The sequence below is a fragment of the Saccopteryx bilineata genome, chromosome 2, assembly GCF_036850765.1.
Source record: "Saccopteryx bilineata isolate mSacBil1 chromosome 2, mSacBil1_pri_phased_curated, whole genome shotgun sequence".
NCBI classification, from domain to species: Eukaryota; Metazoa; Chordata; class Mammalia; order Chiroptera; family Emballonuridae; genus Saccopteryx; species Saccopteryx bilineata.
Window position 1 is genome coordinate 186,059,994 of NC_089491.1, and position 26,197 is coordinate 186,086,190.

Sequence of the window (26,197 nt, forward strand, 5' to 3'; positions counted from 1 at the left end):
TTTTATTATCATAGAGTTCAAATTGTAATAGGGGTATAGAAAAAATTCTATTGTCTCTGGTATCCAGACCTGAAATTAAATGGGAGCAGTTCCTATGTTTCTTCACAAAATAAAATTGAAGTAAATCATTTTTTAATATCTTCAGGGTTTGGCCCATTGTTAGTATTCAATAAATGTTTAATATACAACAAAATGCAAGATAAAAGACATTAATTTAATACCTTTTGAAGGAATCACAAGTGCTTTTTAAATTTTTTAAGAGGTGTCAAAGATGAAAATGCATCTACTAATTATGTACATTAACTTATCAAGTGAGAAGATTCAACTGTCAATCAAAGGGCCATCTATTACAAATAAGGTTATGTTTATGATCAGCCTCTCCATATATAGCCATAATAATACAGAAAATGCTACATACTCTCATGTTTAACCAGGATTTGATAAATGTCAAATCAATTCCAGGTGATCTGGACTGGAAGGTGTATTGGTTGGATGCGGGGGTTCGCTTAAAAGAGGCAAAAGCACACACAAAAAAAATGCCTCTATTCCATGGCATGGTTTCTCCTATGATGCACAATGAGGAAAGAGGTCATAAGAAAATGAACAGAGCAAATTGTTGCTCTTTTAGAAAACAGGCTAGGCTCAGACTGGTAAAGTGATTTGCCAAAGGCTACCGAGCAAGTAAGCAGTACCAGGTTCTGGGTCTTCAAATTCCAAAGTCCATGTGCCCGCCACAGTGTCCCTGCAGAGTGGTCTCTCCTCCCTTCCAAGGCGTTTCTCAGCCCACCCATTTCCCCCACAGTTCTGCCTGCATCGATCTCCACCGACAGCAGCATTTTTCCTTTTCAGAAGAAAAGTTATTCTTTTTTTTTTTCCCAGTTACAGCTAACATATAATATTATATTAGTTTCAGGCATATACCCCAGTAATTAGAAATTATATAACTTACAAAGTGACCATCTTGATAAATCTAATACCCATCTGACACAATAGTTATTAGAATATTATTGGTTATATTCCCTATGCTGTACTTCACATCCCCATGACTATTCTGTAACTACCAATTCATATTTCGTAATCCCTTCACCTTTTTCATACATCTCCCAATCCGCCTCCCATCTGGCAACCATCAAGAGTTCTCTGTATCTATGAGTCTGTTTCTGTTCTGTTTGTTCATTTATTTTTGTTGGGGCTTTTTTTTAGATTTTATTTATACATTTTTAGAGAGAGAGGAGTGAAAGAAAGAGAGAGAGAGAGAGAGAGAAGGGGGAGGAGCAGGAAACATCAACTCCCACATGTGCCTTGAGCAGGCAAGCCCAAGGTTTCAAGCCAGCGGCCTCAGAGTCTCAGGTCAACACTTTATCCACTGTGCCACCACAGGTCAGGCCATTTATTTTGTTTGTTTGTTTTTAATTCAATTGTTGATAGATATGTATTCACTGCAATTTTATTGTTTATATATTTTATCTTTCTTTGTTTTTCTTCTACTTCTTAAGGAAGACACTTTAACATTTCATATAATACTGGTTTGGTGGTAATGAACTCCTTTAGCTTTTTCTTGTCTGGGAAGCTCTTTATCTGTCCTTCAATTTTAAATGATAGCCTTGCTGGGTAGAGTAATCTTGGTTGTAGTTCCTTGGTTTTCATCACTTTGAATATTTCTTGCTAATCCCTTCTGACCTGCAAAGTTTCTGTTAAGAAATCAGCTGACAATCTATAGGAGCTCCCTTGTAAATTTCTAACTGCTTTTCTCTTGCTGCTTTTAAGACTTTGTCTTTAACCTTTTGTATTTTAATTATAATGTATATTGGTGTGGGCCTCTTTGTCCCTTGTATTCATCTTGTTTGGAACTCTCTGTGCTTTCTGGACTTGTATGTCTACTTCCTTCACCAGGTTAGGGAAGTTTTCTGTCATTATTTTCTCAAGTAGGTTTTCACTTTCTTGTTGTCTCTCTTCTCCTTCTGGCACCCCCATGGTGTAAATGTTGGTATGCTTGTTGTCCCAGAGGCTCCTTACACTATCCTCATTTCTTTGGCTTCTTTATTTTCGCTGTTCTCATTGGGTGTTTTTTACTTTCTTATAGTCCAAAATGCTCAACTGATTCTCAACTTTATCTACTCTACTGTTGATTGCCTGTAAATTAAGTGATTATTCATTTCATTTACTACAGTGGTAGTCAACCTGGTCCCTACTGCCCACTAGTGGGCGTTCCAGCTTTCATAGTAGGTGGTAGCAGAGCAACCAAAGTATAAATAAAAAGATAGATTTAACTATAGTAAGTTGTTTCATAAAGATTTATTCTGCCAAACTTAGCAAAAATCTGACATAAAGTACTTGGTAAGTATTATTATTATATGCTTTAACTTGCTGTAACTCTGCTTTATAAATTTTATAAAGTAAAGTTACTTCCCTATTTTACAAATCACCATTACTGTGGGGTAGGTGGGTGGTTAGAAAATTTTACTACTAACAGAGATACAAAAGTGGGCAGTAGGTATAAAAAAGTTGACTACCCCTGATTTACTGTATCCTTCATTTCTGAGTGGTTCTTTTTCATGCTTTTCATTTTTGTTTTTTATGCTGTTGAAGTTCTAAATTCACTGACCATCCTTATAACCAGTGTTTTAAACTCTGAGTCTGTTAGATTGCTCGTCTCCATTTTGTTTAGTTATTTTTCTGGAGATTTGTTCTGTTCTTTTATTTGGAATATGTTCCTTTGTGTCCTCATATTGGCAACCTCCGTGTGTTTGTTGTTTCTAAGTATTAGGTAGAGCCATGTCTCCCAGTCTTGGTAGAGTAGCCTTATATAGGAGGTCTCCTGTAGGGTGCAGTGGCATAGCCGCCCTGTTTACCCAAGCTGGATACTTCAGATACACTGCCTTCCCCAGTGTGGGCTGTGTGCACCCTTCGATTGTAGTTGGGCCTTGACTGCTGCTGATACATCAATGGGAGAGATTTACCCCAGGCAAATCAGCTGTAAGGACTGTCTGCAACCACCATGGAGGATCAGTGTAGGGGCCCACCCCACAGAGCAGGATTTATCACATACAGCAGGGCTGTGGGACCTGCTGAGTTGACCCCTGGAGTGTGTCACTTGTGGAGGTAGGTGTGTGGTCCTTCAATATGTCTGAAGTCTTGCACCCTTTGTGATGGCTCTGGGGCCTCCCAGGCGGTTTGGACCAATGCCAGCCATTGCCTGTGTTCTGCCTGGGGCCACCTAGCATGAGTTACAAAGTGACCTGCAGAGGGCTGCTAACTTGTGGAGGTGCCCAGGCAAGGCCATGCTACAAACTAAGGCTGGTTGCTGCTAGTGTCACACTGGGGCCACTCAGTGAGAGGTACGAGGCATGCCAAGGCCAGACGCTGCTTGTTTGAGAAACTTTAGTTAACCCTTTTAGTACGAACATTCACATACGTCCTCATGCCTCTTGACAATCCAGAGTATGATCGTACATGTACATCTTTAAACTTTGAGCTTGTGGTACTGTTAGAAAAAAACCAAAACGGAATGCCTGAGTTTCCTAAGAATATAAAAAAGGGTGAATGCATCTCAACATACTACAGTCATGTTAGCTCAAAGATGGTGTGACAAAAGAGAGGTCAACATGCTAACTACAGTTCATGAGGACTTGATGATTGAAACTGGCAAAAGTGATTGCACTACTGGGCAAAGCATTACCAAGCCACTAAGTGTGGTCAGGTACAATGAGAATATGGGTTTGATTGACAAGGCTAACATGCAAATTAGTTTCACAGGAAATGTAAGAAAAACCATGAAAGGGTATATAAAATTATTTTCATAAAACTGACATTGCTGTTTTGAACTCATACACTGTGTATCAGACGAAGACAGGAAGAAGACCATAACAATATGACTTCAGACTGAAGCTCACTGATCAGCTTTTGGAGGAGTTTATGAAAGAGAGGAGATCATCCAAAGGAGGCCAACCATCATCAGTAGGAGACAGCCTTTGTCTTTTAGGGAGTCACTTCCCAAAGCCAGTCCCCACAACAGCCTCAAAGGATAAGCCACAACAAAAATGCTTTGTATATCAGCATGCTACAAGAAGGGAGTGTTGGGCAGATAAAATACATTATGCTCACTTTGTTAAAGATAGCGCTGCCCATGTGGAAACCCACTGCCCAGGTGATAATATTAATTGCCCTTCTTGCTTGGGATGGGCGTGATTACATTAATGTGTGTTGGGGGTGGGCTGTGGGCAGGCAGGATCCTTGTAGCCTGGAGCTTGGTTTTATCACTAAGCCTTTCCCAGGTTGGGGTGGTGCACTCTCATGAGGAATCCCATTATGCCTCAGATAAGTGACTTTGTATCAGAGACTTCTTGTTTGTATATTGGATTAAAGGTTTTGATTTCTATACTATAAAGTGGGGCAGACCTGGGAGCTTGCTCGCTCTCAGTTCCTGAGATTAGCATTAGAGAGGAGTGCAAAGTAAGGACACATGGAGGAGGCCAGGAGAAGCAGCCAAGATGGTGGAGTGCTGAGGGAGAAGCCAGGTGGGAGCGGAGTTTGTGCAGGGAGAAGGAGATGGGGAACAGAGGTGAATAAGTCTGGTGAGCTAGAAACCTTTGATTCTAGGAAACTCAGATAAGTCAGTGGCTTTGGGAGCCCTGAATGAAAAGGGAAGTGTTTTCCCACTGTGTGTATTTCTTGCCTGCCGAGTGCAAGCTAGGATTAAAGGTAATGACCCACCAGTTCTTGGCTCCGTTGTTTCATTACTGTCTGTCCAAATCAAATGTGAACCTGCATGGGCCAGGCGGCTGTGATGGTGGCCGTGGCTACTGGCCATACAGGGAGCATTAACAGAAGGACACAAGGGTGATGTGCATTGAATATAACAAATCACTTCGCCTGCATCCACGTTTTGAGAAATACCACAGTCTGAAAAAATTTTAAATGTAAGAATAAATAAAAATATCTATAAATTGTCCTAAGAATATCATCATATACGAGTACACATTTGAGATTCTGCTAATAACAATACTTCTTTATTTACAGATGGGAGGTATGCGAGAATTGCAAAATAACAAAAATTTTTATTTAAAAAATGTGTAAGGCAACATTAAAAAAAGGCAAATATATGTTCTTGTTTCTATAAATTGGTTATCAAAAAACAATTTTAAATTAATAAAACTGTAACCGTAACTAATTTCATTTTTTGAAAAAAATAACTCACTCCTGGGGTGTCGAGCATGAAAAAACTCACTAGTGAAAGGGTTAAGTCTGAAGCATGAGCCAAGACAGGCCACTTGTATGGAAAAGCCCCTGGAAACAGCTTGGGTGGTCCTGAAAGTTGGGTGCGGCAGGGCCTCAGGCAATCGCTAGGGCTGGGCAAACTGTAAACCAGGTTGACTCAGATATGGTTCCCATATGCCGACTCTGTGGGGGAAGGGATCAGAAAAGAAACAATGGCATTTACCAGCACTTCTGTCTGGGTGAAAGGTGTCCCCCACCAGCTCTCAAACTGATGACAGACAATTAAGTTCCTTCCTGTATGTCTTTGGTGTCTTTCAAGCTGCTGTGCCAGTGCTGCAGCTCACAGGGAGTGAGTCCAATTAAGAAGAACCACCTGGGGCTCCAGCAGCCTCCTTCTCACTCAGCCATTCTCCCTGCTGGTTTTTAACAGCCAGAAGTTATAGAGACTTCTCTTCCTAACACTGGAGCCCTGGGCTAGGGGCCCAGTATTGGGCTGAGACCCCTTGCTCCTCAGTTGGGACTTACAAGGCTGAGATGTCCCTCCCAATTTTTATCCACCACACGTGGGTGTAGGACAGGCCCCTTCTGTGTTCTAACCTGCCTAACAGTCTCAATGTGGCTTCTTTCAATACCTAGTTTAGGACTTCCATTCAACTAGATTTCTGGCAATTCTGAATAATGGTTGTCTTGTACTTTAGTTGTAATTTTGACGTGGTTGTGGAAGGAGGCAAGTACCATGTTTACCTACATTGCCATCTTTGCCATCTGTAAAGCCAGTCAGTATCCATGGCCACCATCATAGCCGCCTGGCCCATGCAGCTTCGCATTGGATTCGGACAGACGGTAATGAAACAACAGAGCCACGAACTGGTGGGCCATTATCTTTAATCCTAGCTTGCACCCGGTGGGCAAGTAAAAACACACATGTTGGGCAGATAAAATGTATTATGCTCACTTTGTTGAGGATGGCGGTGCCCACGTGAGGCCGTCGCCCAGGTGATATTAATGCGTGTTGAGAATCCTTGTAGCCTGGGGCTTGGTTTTGGGATTAAGCCTTTCCTACCCTTTTTTGATGTGGGGTGGTACAATCCAATCATGCCTCAGAGAAGTGACTTTGTATTAGAGACTTCCCTATTTTGTATATTGGATTAGAGGTTGTGAAACTACACTATAAAATAGGGGTAGAACGGGAGCTTGCCCTCTTGGTTCCTGAGATTATCATTAGAAGAGAGAGCAGAGGAGAGCAGAGAAAGGCCACGTGGAGGAGGCCAGGAGAAGCAGCCAAGATGGTGGAGTGCTGAGTGAGATGCCAGTTTGTGTAGAGTTTGTATCTGGGATAAGGAAGCAGATGGGGAACTGAGGAGAATAAGTCTGGTGAGCTAGAAACCTTTGATGCTAGGAAACTCGGATAAATCAGTAGCTTTGTGAGCACTGAATGTGATTGGGTTTGGAGCCCAGTGTGTGTTTTTACTTGCCCGCCGGGTGCAAGCTAGGATTAAAGACTATGGCCCACCAGTTTGTGGCTCCGTTGTTTCTTTACCAACTGTCCGAATCCAATGCGAACCTGCATGGGCCAGGCTGCTGCTCTGATTCTGGCCTTGGCCGTGCCTACTGGCTCTACAACACACTAGGCTCAAGCTACTGACTTAACCGAGTTTCCTAGAATCAAAGGTTTCTAGCTCACCAGTCTCATTCTCCTTTGTTCCCCATCTCCTCTCTACACAAACTCTGCACAAACTGACTTCTCACTCAGCACTCCACCATCTTAGCTGCCTCTCCTCTCCTCCATGTGGCCTTACTCTGCTCTCCAACCTGCTCTCTGCTCTAATGCTAATCTCTGGAACCGAGAGCAAGTTCGTGGTCTGCCCCACTCCCACTCTATAGTGCAGAAATCAAAACCTTTAATCCAATATACAAAATAGGGAAGTCTCTAATACAAAGTCACTTATCTGAGGCATGATAGGATTGTACCACTCCACATCAAAAAGGGTGGAAAAGGCTTAGTGATAAAACCAAGCCCCAAGCTACAAGGATCCTGCCTGCCCTCACTCAGCTCGCCCCAATACACATTAATATAATCACACCCATTCCAAGCAAGAAGGGCAATTAATATCACCTGGGCAACGGGCTTCCATGTGGGCAGCACCATCTTTAACAAAGTGAGCATAATATATTTTATCTGCCCAACACCATCTTACCTGGAAGCTTTTTTGTGTGTGTTTGTTTTGTATTTTTCTGAAGTGAGAAACAGAGAGGCAGAGAGACAGACTCCCACATATGCCCAACCGGGATCCACCCAGCATGCCCACTAGGGGGCGATGCTCTGCCCATCTGGAGCGTTGCTCCATTGCAACTGGAGCCATTCTAGCGCCTGAGGCAGAGGCTATGGAGCCATCCTCAGTGCCCGGGCCAACTTTGCTCCAATGGAGCTTTGGCTGCAGGAGGGGAAGAGAGAGATAGAGAGGAAGGAGAGGGGAAGGGTGGAGAAGCAGATGGGCATTTCTCCTGTGTGCTCTGGCCAGGAATCGAACCTGGGACTTCCACAAGCCGGGCCAACATTCTAACGCTGAGCCAACCAGCCAGGGCCCCTGGAAGTTCTAATGAATAAATTCATGTTCAAATTAAGTCTTGTTCAAATGTAAGTAGGTCTTCAGTTAAACAAATAACAATGTGATTACTTATCACACCTATCAGTTACGACAAACAACCAAACTTTTAATAACTAAGCATCCAAATGCTCTCACCTCAAAAGAGATGTTTCTTGATAGCGACACAACTCTCAGAGTTAAACTTTTAATGAAATACCTCCTACTGTCTCCCTGCCAATTAAAAGCATCTCTAAAAATAGGAAGTATAAAGCCATCTTTCTTAAGCTTCTTTATACTAAAACCCATGAAAGGCTTTGCTCTTGGCTTTCCTGGTTTATTTTTATGAAAATGAAGTTTGTTTGTTTTTTTAAACTAATGAGCCAAGGCCTAACTAACTAACAAGAAAATAGTGATTTCCAAAACTTTCTGTGAACAAGCAAAAATAATCATTCATTTGTGAGATTGAGAGTTTGCCAGGTTTTAAATAAAGTTCAAACCACAAAAAAAGGCAAAAATTAGAAGTGTCTGTTCCCTTCAAAAGCTATTTACTTGGGGGTGGTGAGAGTGGGAAGGTTTCTAAGCAGCTCATCTGGTTCCATTTGGCCTGAAGCAAAAATATAATCCAACATCTACCATAAAATGTAATTTACAACTGCACCAACTCCCCCAATATAAAACCTTATAAGCGCATCCCACTTCTGAATGTTTTTCTGAATTTGCAAGTTGCCTTAAAACTAGAACCATCATTTATCTGCAGCTCTGCCCCTTCTCAGGCTCTGCCTCCATCCCAGACTCCCTCCTGCTTGCCTAGCACTCACTCCTTCCTGGCTGACCTCCCTCCTCCCCAGGCAGTGATTCCTAACCTTGCATGATCATTGCCCTGGGCTAAGGTTAAAGGTCACACTTCAGAGTCTTCAAAATGGTGTGCAAATCCTTATTCTCTGAAAACCTACTAAAGTACCCTACACGCAATGCTGCTTTATCTTCTCTCTTTTATGGTTTCCAATTCCATCCAATTTTGAAATGCTTCTGAAGAACAGTGGATGACTTCTATAACGTTAGGCAAGTGTTAGTGCACTTCTGAAGCTACCTTAGAAATTATCTCACTCAATGATCTCCCTGGTTACTGGACTCCAATATCAGTCGGGAAGAAAGACTCTCCTCTGATAACCTGCCTCTGATAACAACATGAATGCAGGCCTTTCCTTGGCAGTCCTCCCCAGGGTCTGAGCTGTTTGCTCCCATTTCATGTAACAAACAAAATGCACAACTTTTCACACAGATATCTACTCAAGAAGGAATCTTTTTAAGGTCAAAAAACAGAAGTCAAAACATAATCAATATAGAAATTCTATGTATACAGTAGGCATTTAAAAGGAAATGCACTGAAGTGCCTGATTAATTTGGGGGTCATCATTCTAATACTCCTGTGGGTTTCCAGGAGACTCCCTCTCATTGGCTTTTTGTTCATATATCTCTTTAAATAGTCAATCTTTATAACATCACAAGGCCCTCCCATCTGTCTTGTAATGGAGAAAAACCCAGGAAAAAAATAGCCCTTTCTTCAAAATCTGTATCCTTGTATCTACAGATTTACTGTTAGGAACCCCATTGCCTCCACCACACACACACACACACACCCAATCAAACCCAAAAAGTAAACTCCAGACAAATTCATATGATTGTCTTCTAGTGCCAGTTCCAAGTTCTAAACCAGCACCCCATAGGTGATGTCCCCAGTCTTTTCTATCTGAGTTGACAGAAGTCTTTCTTCTTTTTCACAGGCTTCCCATGCACAATCAGCCCGGGGCTAAAGTTTGCTGTTTACAGCATTTATATTCTACTTCTTCTCCCACAGCTCCAAGGAGCTTCGGCTTTCCCGAGGACCCCGTGTTGTCCAGAGATGTCCTTTCAGATTCAGGAGCACCGACCGTAACTATGGATGTCCAATTCATATTTGTTGTCTAAGTATTTTAGTGTATTACTTATTTTGAATTTCTAATTTCTTATCTAGTCATTTTTTCAATGTGTATTTTATTGATTTTAGAGAGAGTTAGGGAGAGAGAGAGAGAGACAGGAACACAGATCTGATCCTGTATGTGTCCTGACTGGAGATCAAATCGCCAACCTCTGCATTTCAAGAGCATGCTCTAACCAACCAAGCTATCCGGCCAGGGCTATTCAGTCATTTCTATTACAGAATAGTTACCATATCAGTAATTTCAAGAACTAAAATATCTTTTCTGATTCCTTGCTAACCTTTTGCTCCACAGCAATCTAGAATGGCACTCCACACACACACACATGTACTTGGTGAGGTCTGCTAGCTTACTGATTAGAAGAAATATATAATTGTAAACACCAAAGCCATTATATACTTCATTACAAGCTTTAAAACTGGAGGAGGGAATGACAACTCACCATGAACCCAATTATTTCAAAAAACAAAGGAAACAGTTACACCACTCTAGCAACAGCTATTAAGTGCTGTATCAAATTTCACACTGAACATTGAATATTCACTCAGTCTAAAGAAAAACATCTTTGCATTTTCAATAATAAGACCGCATGCAGCACCTTGAGGCGAAGCAGGCCCAGGTAATGACTTGCCAAAGCAGGAAGAATAGCTAGAAGCAGATGCACAATCACAGAAACAGAAACAGTTCCATATTTGTTCCTTGTTTTGGCAGACACTCTAGTCAAGTACAATCCACAAAAGTAATGAATAAATCTCTAGTCAAGTACAATCCACAAAAGTAATGAATAAATAAACAGCAATTTCAGATATCTTGGTCATGTGGGAGGAATAAATATTTGGGGCTATCAGATAAATATTCAAATGATAAACTTACCGCAGGGTCCTTCCTCACAAAGCCACTTTTGTGTCTGCTCATGACGGGCTAATCAATGGAGAAACTCAAAATTGCCACCTGAGGACTTTGTGGTTCATGATCCAAGAGACAGGAAGGCCCCAGACAGCCTGTTCTATTAGAGGTCCAGCACACACCTACCAACCATGGGACTATGCCCTCCATGAAGGTGACCAGTCGTCCACCTTTAGAGAGGACAGTCCTTCTTTTGTAAGTTCCGTCCTCCCTCGAAAGTGTCCTCCTACATGTCCTCCTTTTTGATATTGGAAGACTAATCTGTAAATGTCCATATTTGATCGATGCAGAGTTGATCCACTGTGTGTGATGTAACGTATTTGTATCTAAATGAGGTCTTTTTTCTTACAATTATTATTAAAAATGAATAGGCATGTAAGAATTACAATATAAAATATTACAAATGTATTTATTATGCATTCATCATATTATAGAGTATTATTGTTGCAATGAATAAAATGTTTCTTTTATTTACGATATTGTTCTCTTCAATTTATTTTTGCCCTTTTTCATTGTAAAAAAGTTGGTCACCTTACCTCCGCGAAGAAGCCAACAAAGGAGCCAAGATGCTCCCCGCCACAGTGCTGGGACATCCTGACTCAGAATCTGTTTCTATGGCCAATGAATGAGCTGTCCCTTCTTTCTCAAGAATATGTACATTTCTTAAAAGAAGTTCAGTTCAGTTATAATGAGGGAGCCACAGTGGCCTCTCGGGGGCATTCTGCCTCCCTGTGTTTTGTGCCTCTCTGCATTTAGCTTTTTGTAGTTAGTCCATCCTTCTATTTCATGTACTTCTAGGTCAGGTATCTCATGTATTATCTGCAGACCATATGTTAGCCATCAAAAATCTTTGAATCTCACCTGACTAGGCATGGCACAGTGTATAGAACGTTGAGCTGGGATGCTGAGGACCTAGGTTCAAAACCGGGTTGCTGGCTTAAGCGTAGGATCATAAGCATGACACCATAGTCACCAAAGGTTGCTGGCTTGATGCCCTGAAGCCCAAGGTCACTGGCTTGAGCAAGGAGTCACTGGCTCAGCTTGAGCCCCCCAGTCAAGGCACATAGGAGAAAGCAATCAATGAACAACTAAGGTGCCACAACCACAAGTTGATGCTTCTCATCTCTCTCCCTTCCTGTCTTTGTCTCTGTTTCTGTCTGTCTTGCAAAAAAAAATAAAAAAATTCTTAGAATCTCTAAAATGCTATTCATGGGATAAATTCAACTTTTAAACACATATGTAGCATTAAAAAAACTCTGTAAAGGGTAAAAAGAAACCAGTATCAAGTATACCTGTCCACTCTAAAGTTTTTCTGGCCATTTCAACTACTGTAACGCTTATTAATCCAAATATAAAATTATCTTATGAGCAAATTGAATCCAAGGCTTAAAGTCTTGTCATAACTATAGCAGGTTCACAAATAACATCGTTCATTCAAAGTTGTGTTGTTATAACATTGATGAAGAGAAGAAAAATTGATTCCCAGTGGGGCTACCTACCGTCTGTGTAGAGTTGGCACGTTGTCCCCATGGCTAATGGGGTTTCTCTTTGTCTTCTGGTTTCCCCCATCCCAGAGATGTGCATGTTGGGTTAGCTGATGTGTCTACACTGCCCCAGTCTGAATGAGTGCGTGTGGGTGTGAGTAGCCCTATGGTGGAAGGGCGTCCTGTCCAAGGTGGGTGCCACCTTGTGGAGTAAGCTTCCGGGACAGGGTTAAGCTACCTGTGACCCAGAACTAGAATAAGTGGGTTGGGCCTGGCCTGTGGTGGCACAGTGGATAGAGTATTGACCTGGAACACTGAGGTCACTGGTTCAAAACTTTGAGCTTGCCTGGACAAGCAATCAAAGAGCAACTAAGGTGAGGTGGCTATGAGTTAATAATTCTCATTACCCCTGCCTCTTCTCTTTGTAAAATCAATAAATAAATCTAAAAAAGGAAAGAGGGAGGGAGGGAGGGAGGGAGGGGAGAGAGAAAAAGAGAAAGAAAGAAAAGAGAGAGACAGAGAAAAAAAGAAAAAGAAAGAAAGAATTAAGTGGGTTGGAAAGTCATTATCTCATTTTTTTTATTCATCTTTTTAAATGGATGTATAGGTCACATTAATTTTGATATTCAATATTACAAATGTTTGGAGTCTTTATCTAGAAGTTTGGCTATGTTTTTGTGAGCAGGAATATGCCATAAAAACATATAGCTTGTACCTGGCTGGTCGGCTAAGTGTTAAGAGTATTGACCTAGCATGTGAAAGTACCAGATTCAATTCTAGGTCAGGGCACACAGGAGAAGCAACCATCTGCTTCTCCTTCCACCCCTCTCCCCCTTCTCTCTCTCTCTCTCTCTCTCTCTCTCTCTCTCTCTTCCCCTCCTCCAGCCAAGGCTCGACTGATTCAAGCACTTTGGCCCTGGGTGCTGAGGATTGCTCTGTGGAGCCTCCACCTCAGGCGCTAAAAAATAGCTCAGTTGTGAGCATTGGCCCCAGATGGGCAGAGCATTGGCCCCAAATGGGGGTTGCAGGATGATACTGGTTGAGATCTCCCCTCCTCTCACTTAAAATTAAAAAACAAACAAATGAAAACTGTAAAGCCTGTTTCCATCAGTTAGTCTAGAGTAAAATTGATTTTATTTTACATATTTCTCTTACAGTCACAGTTCCTCAGAACCTGTCAACAACGTTAAGTGAAGACTGTGCTTGGATACTCATGGCTGACTTCTATAACAGGGAAGAATTTCAGAATAAAAAGAACTATGCTATCTTATCATTAAAGGGAGGCTTTCTTACTGCTTTAGTCCATATTCCATATATTATCACAGAAATTAAATGCTGGAGGACAGAGGTTTGCTTAATGACATTGCTTAATTATGTGTCTTTAAATGTAAAACCAATATTGCCACCTAGTGGTCACCTGAGTCACATACAAAACAGGTTGTACAAAGTGCCCATCATAAATGTCAAGGACAATAAAAATTAAATATATACAAACAAACTAAATAAGTATAAAATAAAGTGCAACAAAAGTTAACTAGTTCAGATAAATGGAGCTGCTCTCTACATTTTAGAAGCCGAGAAAACACACCAGTCACAATACAGCTGATGCTGCGTTTGGCATTTGGCACGGTACTACGTTCCCTGGGGGGGGGGTCTCGCCTCCCTTTGACCCTGAGGGCAGGATGGGTGCCCTGAGAACCAAGGACACACAAAGTGCCCACGTGGGGCACCAAATGAGCACTGTGGTTACCAGCAGGACATGAAGGAGAGTTTGTCAAAGTAACAGTCATAATAATAAGATGCAGCCACTGCTACAACCTTGATGGATGTAATGTGAAAGAAGTCAGTCACAAAAAGACAGGTGGTGCATGATTCCACTTACAAGAGATCCCCAGAGAAGTCAGACCCACAGAGACAGAATGGTAGGTGCTGAGGCTGAAGGAGAGGAACAGGGTTTCAGCTGAGAAGATGAAAAAGTTCTGGAAATGTGTTACACAACATAAAGGCACTTCACAGTACAAACTATACACTTGAAAACTATTAGGATGGGCCCTGGCCGGTTGGCTCAGCGGTAGAGTGTCGGCCTAGCGTGCGGAGGACCCGGGTTCGATTCCCGGCCAGGGCACACAGGAGAAGCGCCCATTTGCTTCTCCACCCCTCCGCCGCGCTTTCCTCCCTGTCTCTCTCTTCCCCTCCCACAGCCAAGGCTCCATTGGAGCAAAGATGGCCCGGGCGCTGGGGATGGCTCTGTGGCCTCTGCCTCAGGCGCTAGAGTGGCTCTGGTCGCAACATGGCGATGCCCAGGATGGGCAGAGCATCGCCCCCTGGTGGGCAGAGCGTCGCCCCATGGTGGGCGTGCCGGGTGGATCCCGGTCGGGCGCATGCGGGAGTCTGTCTGACTGTCTCTCCCTGTTTCCAGCTTCAGAAAAATGGAAAAAAAATAATAATAATAAAAAAAAGAAAATTATTAGGATGGCAAATTTTACATTGTATGTTTTTACCACAATTAAACAACAACAGTGGCCCTGGCTGGGCTGGTCAGTGGATAGAACACTGTCCAGCACCACAAGGTCACAGGCACGAACCACAGTCAGGGCACATACAAGAAGCAATCAATGAGTGCACAACTAGGTGCAACAACTAAGTGGAACAACAAGTTATGCTTCTCTGTCTCTCTCTCCCTTCCTCATCCCTCCTCTCTCTCCCTTTCTCTCTTTTTCCTCACTGTCTCTCAAATCAATGGAAAAATTAAAAACAAAAAGGCAGTAACCGTGGCAGTGGCCTCTCACGAGTCCTCACTGGGGGACAGCACAGCACTGGGTAACTGTGCAAAGCTCTGGTCCCTGACGTCATATGAGACACCTGCTCTGTGTGTCCAGAGAGGGTCCCAGAATGTGGTTTCCCCAGGGCCTTCTAGGGTCCCACTGCTCCTCTGGAAGTAGCACCTTCCAGCTTTTAGTCACTACCTGTGAATGCTGCTAACTCCCAAACGAGCCACCTTCTGCCCAAACCTTTCTCCTGAGCTTCAGATACGCAGCTCCCAGCCACTGACACTGCTACCTCAGAGTTCATCTATAGAAACCTCAGTTGTCTGTGTCCCATAAACTTGCCAATGCATCAGCCTCAGCCTCAGCCAGCAGCCCCACCCCACCCCTCCTCTCAGTCCCAGCTGCCCTGACCTCTTCAGCCTCATGTGGGCCCAGTCTCCCCCAGTTCTGGCCCCACATCACCCTGCCACCACCAGCCAGGCAGCTCTACCTCTCACCTCAGCCCAGAGCCTGTGACGGAGCAGGTTGGCACCCCCGCTGCAGGCAGCACTGCCCTGAAAGAGTCCACGGGCCTTAGAGTCAGACTCCCTGCTCCACTCTGGGCTCTTAAAGCTGCCCTCCTCACGGCCATTAGAGTGATGGCTTTAAAACAAAATCTGAGCATGTCAACACCCTAATCACTGTCCATACAGTAACTCAGCAGAGAACAGTTAGTACGGGGAGTAGAGGTCAGGTCCTTCCCATGCCCACTGCCAGGGGCCAGGTATGCTAAGTGTCTGGGACATCAAAGAAATCTCTCTCAAAGTACCAGTAATGCCCCTGAGGAAGGCCTGGGTCCCCCAAGGACATACAGCTCCTTTGTGATCAGGTCCTGAACTAACTGTCCAGGCCAGCTGCCTACACTGCCCACCTCCCACTGTATGCCCACCCCAGGACGACAGGCAGGGCTGCATACACCCTGTTCTTGTGTCTCACCTGGCTGCCTTTTCCGGGCTGTCACCTAGAAAGCTCTTCTCCACCCCCACCCTCTCCCTACCTACCTAGCACCGAATTTTTTATTTAATATTTTTTCTTGTATTGTTGTAAGAACATCTAACATGAGCTCTCTCATCTTAACAAATTTTAGGTGTTCAACAAGGAATGTTGACTATAGGTCAGTTTCATAATTCAGATCTGACTAAACTGAAACTTTATGCCTGGTGATGACGCCTCATCTCCCCTGCCCGCACCGCCCTGGTAAAACCCTTTGGTCCTTGATTCTGTGACTTTGTTTCAGAGACTGCATCTAGGCAGAACCATGCAACCTGTCTTTCTGTGTCTGCACTTCCTCTCTGCTTTACAATTGCCCATCTATGGGCCTGTCTCCTCTCCTGGACTGTGGGTCCTTCCAGTACCAGGACTTTGGAAAACTGAGTGAGTGAATGAGGTTCACAGGTCAATTCTTCCATAGACTAGGTGAATCCCTGACATGTCAACAAAATCCCAATTTTCAGAGACGTCAGTTGTCTGAGTGTCCATCCCTCCCTTCTTCCTTTCAGCACGCAGAGCCCCTTCAGTTAGGCTGGCTCCAAGGCCAAACAGTGAGACATCACCTTTCCCAGCCAGAGTGCGCCCATGGGGTTATGCCCTGGACAACGGTATGTTGGGAGAAATGACTAGTACAACTTCAAAATCACACCCTTAAAAGGAAGCTCCTTGCCCTCCACACCACGGGATGCAGATGCAATGGCAGGGAGCCAGGTGCCACTGTGCAGATGAGGACACCTTAGTCCACGGGAAAGGAGCAAGATGGAGAACGCTGGAGCAGAGCTGCCTGCCGCTGACCTGCCCATAACTGTACTGTCTGGGAGGGGACATAAACCTTCATCTTCCCTACATCACTATTACAGTGTCTGTGTGAAAGCAAGTGAATGAATTTTCTGATTCTTTTCAATATTCTCTCAAAGATTCACTGAATTGTGACAGTATATTTTCCTAGTGTCAACCCCTCTCTGATCACTCAATCTGGGGTAACTGCCACCGCCCAGTGGAGCCATGTCCCTTAATGTTTGCCAGGACCCAACGGAAGGATTGTTCGGGCGCTGGCTGCCCTGCTCCCCACAGCTGCCTCCTCTGCACACTCCGCCAGGGTCTCCCTAAAGCATGAGGAGGAAGCCCCTCCAGTCAAGGGGGCAGCTGGGCTGTCTCTCAGATGAAATCAAAACAGGTTTATAGAAGAAAATCTTTATAAAGCCAGGTTTCCAGGCAAAGAAAAATTTTAAACTCTCTAGCTGCTCTTAGCTCCAATTACTAAAAAAAACCCAAAAAAACAGACACTGTTTCCTTGCCCTTACAACGTGCAACACTCCAAGCAGAGGAGCCAGGGACCCATCCTGGCAAGGATGCGGGAGGCTGGATAAATTTTATATTAAAGCATTTCAAGATAAAGCACAATAAACCTTAATCTTCACAGTGTTTAGCCTTCAATATCACGAAGGTGGCTGATTTTTCCACCTTGGTGTCCAACCCTCTATGTCCCCACCCCCAGTAAGAGGACAGCAATCCACCAAACACACACATCCACATCAGAGTTCTTGCTGAGGTGACTAGGGAGGGAGTTTATTGACAGACAGCACCTGTGACTTGAAGGCTACCGCAGCGTGGGGCAGAGGGCGTGGAGGGACACTTTTCCCTTGGCCAAAAAAGCCCTGATACAACAGCCCAGGAAGGGAGTCTCCTTTGCCCCAAACCTCCAGCAGTAAGGTCAGCTCATGCCTATTGTAAACTTTATCAGAATTGTACTTGTACGTGTCAATCTTTCTCTCCATGACCCTTCTCAGAAAGCACATTATAAATCAAGTCAAAAGTCCAGTTAATAATGTCACAAATAAAAAAAAAAATGGTTAAGGGACGTAAAGAGAAAATAGTACACTGAGGTTAATAAAAACGTTCTTTTTTTTCTTCTTTTTTTTTTTCTTTTTCTGAAGCTGGAAACGGGGAGAGACAGTCAGACAGACTCCCGCATGCGCCTGACCGGGATCCACCCGGCACGCCCACCAGGGGCGACGCTCTGCCCACCAGAGGGCGATGCTCTGCCCCTCCGGGGCGTCGCTTTGCCGCGACCAGAGCCACTGTAGCGCCTGGGGCAGAGGCCAAGGAGCCATTCCCAGCGCCCGGGCCATCTTTGCTCCAATGGATCCTTGGCTGCGGGAGGGGAAGAGAGAGACAGAGAGGAAGGGGGGGGGGGGGTCGAGAAGCAAATGGGCGCTTCTCCTATGTGCCCTTGCCAGGAATCGAACCCGGGTTCCCCGCACGCCAGGCCAATGCTCTACCGCTGAGCCAACCGGCCAGGGCCTAAAAACGTTCTTTTAATATGAAAAATGCCTTTAAATTTGCATCCAAAATTTTGAATACTAATTATCTCTGTTATTTTAAGCCCTGCTTTTTAAAAAAATAAGTGTTATTTCTTATTTTGTATCATACTTTAGGACAAAAACCACAATAGTCCTATATACAATTATATAATTCTCTTTAATTAAAAAAATACAATAATTTAGACTATGATGCTGTGAGCATTACCCATTGACTAACACATTTTTAACCATAAATAGTCAATTCAATACTAAATAAGCAAAATAAGTCAGAAGAGTTAGTCTCATCTAAACAACATTCAGTCTCCACAGACCAAGAGCTTTGGAAAACATAAACATATCAGTAAATAAATAATCAGCAAGCATCCCAAGCCTTTTCTACCCACCTGGGTAAGAGCTGCAGCTTGCCTTAAGATGCTTGTCCTTAACTCTTCTGCTCTCTTTGCATGAAAAGAATTACTTTGACTCTGGATGACAAACACAATTTCTTTTAAATCTAGAAGCAAAAGAAGAAAAAAGTTTTCAGGTATTTAGTTTTTGACAACTGAAATAAACTTGAAAACAGGTTTAAAAAAAAAGCACTACAAGATAAGCCTCCAGGAAATAAAGTCTTAGGGGTAAAAAAAAAAAAATCAATTTATATGTAATTCTAGTAATAAAATATTTTTTTTAATTGATCTGTGAAACTTCTTCCCCAAAAGTTAGTAAGTACGCTCGCTGTACCAGACCAGGGCCATGGTAACACACTGTGGACTTGCTTCTGCCTCTGTCAGAGTGACTGTAAACGCAGGAAAGCGTGAAAATAGCTAAACATGAACCCATTAGAAGCCAAAAATCTTGTTTGCAAGCAACCTTTTAACAGTTCACACATAATCCTACATTATGGAGTTATCAACTAGGGGCTGAATTATGTTGCCCAAACTTCTTAGATTGAAGTACTAACCCCCAGGATCCCAGAATGTGACCTTACTTGGAACTGGGTCTTTACAGAGGTCACCAAAGCCATGAGTGTGGGACCTGATCCAATATATTTGGTGTCCTTATAAGAAGAGGAAACGTGGACACAGACACAGAGGGAAACTGCTGTGAAGACACAGGAAGAAGACAGCCACCCCCAAGCCAAGAGAAAGGCACGGAGAGACCCCAACCTTGCCCACGTTGTGATTTTACACTTCCAGCCTCCAGAGCCGTGGGACACCATTCTGTTGTTTGAGCCGCACAATTTGTGGCACTTCATTTGTATGGCCCTAGCAAACTAACTCATGACTTCCAGACTGTTTTGGTTGGCCCTTCAAGGTGACATTCAACAGGGACTGCTTATGCTCCATGAGCTTACAAATAAATAACTTGGTCACCCTGGTCTACCTCACAAGGCAGCCAGCCAGAACTGATTTTCCCTTCAGGAATAGAACCACAGTTCCACAGAAGCAGGGCTTTAGAACTGCTACATGAAAGCCCATCTATGGCCCGGGCCAGTTGGCTCAGAGGTATTGTGTTGGCCCGGCGTGTGGAAGTCCCGGGTTCAATTCCTGGTCAGGGCACACAGGAGAAGCAATCATCTGCTTCTCCAATCCTCCCTCTCCCCCAACTCTTCCCCTCTCATAGCTATGGCTCGATTGGTTTGAGTGCATCGGCTCAGCGCACTGAGGATGGCTCTGAGGAGCCTCTGCCTTAGGTGTTAAAAATAGGTCAGTTGTGAGCATCAGCCCTAGATGGGCAGGGTATCAGCCCCAGACAGGGGTTGCTGGGTGGATCCCAGTTGGGGCGCATGTGGGAGTCTATCTATCTCCCCTCCTCTCACTTGGAAAAGAAGAAAAATAAAAGCTCATCTGTGACAACACTGGCCACATGGGCTGAATCTGCCAGCCCCCTAAAGACTCACTGTAAGGGGGCTGGCTTTTCTACAGTGGCCTGCAGGGCAGAACCGCTGGTAGGATATGCCCATCAGCCCGGGAGAACTAACTATCAGAGGTTGTCCTGAGCAGAGATGATTTCTCGGGCCCCACCATGAGAAGTATGCTAGCCTCCCCCCATTCTGAACTTGTCATAAAGAAAGAAAAACCGGTCTGTGTCAGCACCCTGCCACCAGATGGGTGGTGGCAGAAGAGAGATGTCACAGAAATTGTAGCCTCCAGACACGTGGAATGCAAGAACCATCCCCCACCCCACCACCATAAGCCTCCACTCAGGGACATTAATGTGGTTTTAATTTTATTCCATCATATTTTATTGTTCTGCTAGTCGGTTCTATAATTCCATTTATTCACTCATTCAAATATTCATTCAACACATAGCGCCACAGTAAGCCATCTAGATCCTGTAAATAATACCAAATGCGTTTTGGTTAATGTTAAGATTTCTTTTATGGTTCGCACTTGCAAGGAATAAGACACATCAGATGAAAGTAGTATAGCAGAGGGCTGAAACTCATAAAGCAGAATCAGCCCCGAGAAACTGCGTCACTGCATATTATTGAGTTCCAAAAGCCCCAGCTCAGCAGAGAAAGCTAGAAAGCTACAAAAGCCTTTTTTCCCACCCGTACCATCCCCATTCCTGCACGTCTACTGTTTCCTTCATTACCAAGGACACAAGAAGAGTCAGAGTCTCAGAGCTTATCAATCATAAAGGACATCTGGTTCTTGGAGGCATTCCTTCAAGAATCCTGCGTACTTACATTCAAGTAACCCCAGGCCAGTCTCCTGTTATGGTTAGCACACTCTGAGACCTCCCTTCTCCAAGTAACCCCTGTGCTGAACTTAACTACCGTTTATATTTGTGCAGGGTCTTTCCCCTCAGGTTAAAACTCAATAAAAAAATTTAAAATGAAATGCTGAACAACCTACTGAATATGACCTCATTGTTTTCCAGTAGGAATGCATATAAATATAAAGAATCTACATATTTATCTCTTCTTTCAATCAGCTCTTGGTTCTATAAATCAGACACACCCAGAAGGGCTTACACGGTGTCTTCTGTTTTGACTAAAACGTAATCTTCCATCCACCTAAACGTTAACACAAACCAACATACGAGAAGTGGAGTTATAAGGATTTACTTTTGTGAAGAATGAAGTAAAACTCCAGAGAATAATTTCTACAAAACGTCATAAAGTTGAGGACACACGTTCCTAATGACCTAGCAATTCTACAGCTGTTAACCATCACTGAGATGCCCTCCTGCATGTCTGCACAAGCATGCACCATGTGTAAAAGGAAAATGTTGGAAGCAGCTCACACACAACAAACAAGATACAAATCAGAATCCTAGTTAATGATAAAAATTAACTAGCCCTACATGTACCAACCCCTATGGATACTGTAGATCAGAGGTCCGGGCCGCATGCGGCCCCCTGAGGCCATTTATCAGGCCCCCTCTGCACTTCCAGAAGGAGCACTTCTTTAATTGGTGGTCAGTGAGAGGAGCATAGTTCCCATTGAAATACTGGTCAGTTTGTTGATTTAAATTTACTTGTTCTTTATTTTAAATATTGTATTTATTCCCGTTTTGTTTTTTTACTTTAAAATAAGATATGTGCAGTGTGCATAGGGATTTGTTCATAGTTTTTTTTATAGTCCGGCCCTCTAACGGTCTGAGGGACAGTGAACTGGCTCCCTGTGTAAAAAGTTTGGGGACCCCTGCTGTAGATGAACTGTATGGATGGAATGCTAAAAAAGCAAGCTAGAAAAGGATAATGATGTAAATCAATGGTTTACAAAAACATAAACACATACACAAAGTGGATATGTGCTATATACGTATGCATCTATATTGTGCATATACCTGATGCAAGTGTGAGATTATTTGAGAATGATAAACACCAAATCTGAATAGCAGTTCAAAGTTTTAGTTCTGTTAGTAATGCTTTATTTCTCAAGCTAGGTGACAGACCCATGGATGTTCATTACATTCTTCTCTGTAGCTTTATGCATCTTCACAATTAGTCATGAGATTTCTAAGGGAGCAGATCCACGTGTCAAAGGTTCATGGAGCTCACCAAAGCCTCAGGTCCTGCCGAGCTCATCCAGAGCAGGGAAGGGGGTTCATAAGAAGAAAAAAGCAAATTGTTCCCCTTTTCATACATCTGCATCTTGTGCTATGGGTTTTATGCAATGTTTCTGCTACTAAGAAACCATCCCCCTCCTGTGCCACATGCTTCGACCATGCATGCTGCATGCACTCTTTCTGCAAATGCCACGGAGTCTCTGCCAAGCGCAAGGACGTGGGACACAAAGGTGACCGAGTGGCCCCACATGTCAACGCCTAAGACTAGTGCACTGCTGGTGGAACTGAAAACTGATGCAGCCACTGTGGAAAACAGCATGAAGGCTCCTCAAAGAACTAAAAATAGAACTACCATAAAACTCAGCAATTTCACTTCTGAGTATTTATCCAAAGAAACACGAAACACTAATTTGAAAAGATTTATGCACCCCTATGTTTATGCAGAATAATTTACAATAGCCAAGAAGTGGAAATAACTTAGGTGTCCATCAATAAATGAATGGATAAAGAAGATGTGGTATATAAATACAATAGAATATTACTAAGCCATGAAAAATAATGAAATCTTACCGTTTGTGACAATATGGATAAACGTAGAGAGTATTACTGCTAAGTAAAATAGTAAGACAGAGAAAGATAAATACCATATGATTTTGCCAAATGTAGAATCTAAGGAACAAACCAAACTAAAACAAAAACAGAAACGGACTTGTAGAAATTGCGGTCAAAGGAATGGCTGCCAGAGGGAAGAGGTGGCAGGATGGGTAAAACAGTGACAGGAATACAGTCAAAACATTGCCATAGTCTGCACTGTGACAGACGACTGCCAGGATTAGTGTGGGGTCCCAAACATTATATTGTATACTCGAAAGTAATATAACTACTATAATACTGTGTGCTATCTATATTTAAATTTAAAAAGATAAAAATAAAAAAGAATTTTAAAAAGAAGAGAGGCCATCATACCCCAAGGGTGCAAGCACAAGGCCAGAGCCCATGCAGGGGAGCTGGGAACCCAGAGCAGGTGAGCCCGTGCTCGGAGAGCTGCGGGGGAAGCTGTTTCCAGCTTTTCCTTTCAAAGCAGCCATTTTCTGCAGGCTGAGCTCAAGGGCTGCAGGTCAGCAGCAGAGACAGAAGCGGGCTATCCCTGAGACCAGAGCGCCTTCCCTGCATCTCTGAGGGGGTGCCCAGGGAATGTGTCAGGCACTTCTGAGAACAGCTTTCAGGGAACGGTCAGTGATGAAGCGAGGGAGGGAGGACAGCTCGGACATACCTCATCGTCAGGGATTTACAAGCCTCACTCAGAAGAGTGGACTCCAGATTCATAGCTTTCAAACTGGGGACAGGTCAGGAGCCAGCTGGGCCCAGACAGTGGGACTCATACCTCCCACGCTCTCTCTTCCTCCCTCTCTTCTCTGTCCTCATCTCTTTTTTTGGGGATTTAGGATGCTTCTGGGAGAGCCTCAGGTGGAGAAGCAACAGAGGAAGGGTGTTCCCAGTTCCTAAAAGCCTGATAATGACAGAAATCCTTCTGATGCCACGAAGCCCTAGCCCCTTCCAGACAACAGCCAGGTTAGTAGGTTAGTGCCAAAAACAGCTCATGCGCTTAAACTCCTGCTGTTCTTTTTATCAGTACCACAAAATATTTTCTGACACATGTAAACTCTCCCTCAGAGTCACAGCCTGGTAGTGACTAGGGCGCTCAGGTCCCCCTCAGCAGTGTCCTCTCCGACTCTGAGGCTCCCGCTGGCCAGCTGCCGGAGTGACCCAGACCACTCCCCTACTTCCTCTCACTCTGGTCGCACGTCTCTAAATTCATGCAATTTCCTTCCAGCAAATATTGTCACAGCTCAAGAAAGATTGTCTCTGTTTCTCCTCCAGGAACGTGTGACGAATGGGTCACTAAGTTCCTGACAATAATGATGAGTGTGACAGGAAGATAAAGAACTTAGTCAAGGGTACGAAAAGAACAAGAACCGATGCAGTCAGTGGAGAGCTGCAGAGTGTTAATACCGGAAACAGAACCAGAGGTGGGCAGAAAGGGTCCCCGCAGTAGAAAGAATTCTTCTGTGAAGACAGAAGAAATCAAACATCCTCTATTCAGCATGCGCCAAACATTCTATTAAGCACTGATTCTTCCTGGTTAGAAATTACCTGGAAACATGGATTTCACAAGGCTGGTATTTTTCTGATGAAAAATCAAAGCGGCTTCTTCGGATAGAAGCAGAGTAACAAGCAGGCTCATGACTTAAAGCTGAGGGATAAATATGTATACATGTGCTCGCACACAAAGAGCCACTCTCCAATTATGTGTCAGCTGGTAAGAGTAACGTCACTAGAGAATCTATGGGTGAGGCAGTACTCCAGAAGAGAAAAGAAGACTGCCTGCTCTTGGAGGCTGTCACCAGCCCTGAGTACTGTGACACCAACATCTATGCACTCTGACTCTACGGGGCACAGCCAATAAATTTCCAGGGCCCTTTTCAGATGACTAGATACCACGTTCAGTATCACCAGATTGGCCATCCGCACTTATAAGAATGCAGATTTCCGGTCCAGGTAACTTCTCTTTGATCCTTTCAAGCCCATGTTCCTGATGATGATCATTAGTTGTTGGGCAGATAAAATATATTATGCTCACTTTGTTAAAGATGGCATTGCCCACGTGGAAGCCCGTCTCCCAGGTGATATCAGTTGCCCTTATGCTTGGAATGGGTGTAATTATATTAATGTGTGTTGGGGGTGGGCTGTGGGCAGGCAGGATCCTTGTAGCCTGGGGCTTGGTTTTAGGACTAAGCCTTTCCCACACTTTTTGATATGGGGTGGTGCACTCTCATGAGGAATCCCTTTATGCCTCAGATAAGTGACTTTGTATCAGAGACTTCCTTGTTTGTATATTGGATTAAAGGTTTTGATTTCTACACTATAAAGTGGGGCAGACAGAGAACTTGCTCTCTCTCGGTTCCTGAGATTAGCATTAGAGCAGAGAGCAGGCTGGAGAGCAGAGTAAGGCCACTTAGAGGAGAGGAGAGGCAGCCAAGATGGTGGAGTGCTGAGTGAGAAGCCAGTTTGTGCAGAGTTTGTGCACAGAAGGAAATGGGGAACAGAGGTGAATAAGTCTGGTGAGCTAGAAACCTTTGATTCTAGGAAACTTAGATAAGTCAGTAGCTTTGTGAGCATGGAATGAGTGGGTTTTGGAGCCCAGAGTGTGTTTTTACTTGCCTGCTGGATGCAAGCTAGGATTAAAGGTGATGGCCCACTAGTTTTTGAGTTCATTGTTTCATTACCATCTGTCCGAATCCAATGCGAACCTGCATGGCCAGGCGGTGGATACTGGCTTTACATTAGTCCATTTAATAACCATTTACTATGAGGAGACCCATCAGCTCCAATAAAATAAATACACAAACAAATGCTGTAACACACAGGGGTGGCAGCAGAGGGGAGATCTCCACACAGGGAGGACTGGCTAAACCACAGAGTATTTTCATAGAGAGAAGAAACAGGCTCAACCTGTGGTGGCACAGTGGATAAAGGGTCGACCTAGAACACTGAGGTTTCCGGTTTGAAACCCTGGGCTTGTCCAGTCAAGGCACATGTGGAATGCTTCCTGCTCCGCCCCCTTTCTTTCTCTCCCTCTGTCTCTCCCCCCACTAAAATGAATAAATAAAATCTTTTAAAAAAAGAAAGAAACGGCAACAAGGCAATGTGGCTCATTAAACAAGGCTGCTTTCAGAGCCTGCAGGCCCCCCCATGCCCTCGTGCTCCCCGCACACAGGTTCTCTGACACACCTACACAGCCATCGCCCACCCCGCCCTGCCCAGGTGGCCCGACCTATCTTCTCAACTCCTTAAAATCTGGGCCCAGAAAGAGAAGGCCTGGAAAAGACATACCTTTGCCTT

General features: G+C 43.9%; 1 protein-coding gene across 1 annotated transcript in view; it reads right to left on the bottom strand.

Moving 5' to 3' along the window:
* The window catches only part of B3GLCT (beta 3-glucosyltransferase), a 146,432-nt gene that overhangs the window by 81,134 nt on the left and 39,101 nt on the right, over window positions 1-26,197 (bottom strand). The window contains exon 4 of the mRNA XM_066258909.1: window positions 18,679-18,788. Coding sequence (XP_066115006.1) covers window positions 18,679-18,788 — 110 coding nt within the window. The remainder of the gene's footprint in view (window positions 1-18,678; window positions 18,789-26,197) is intronic.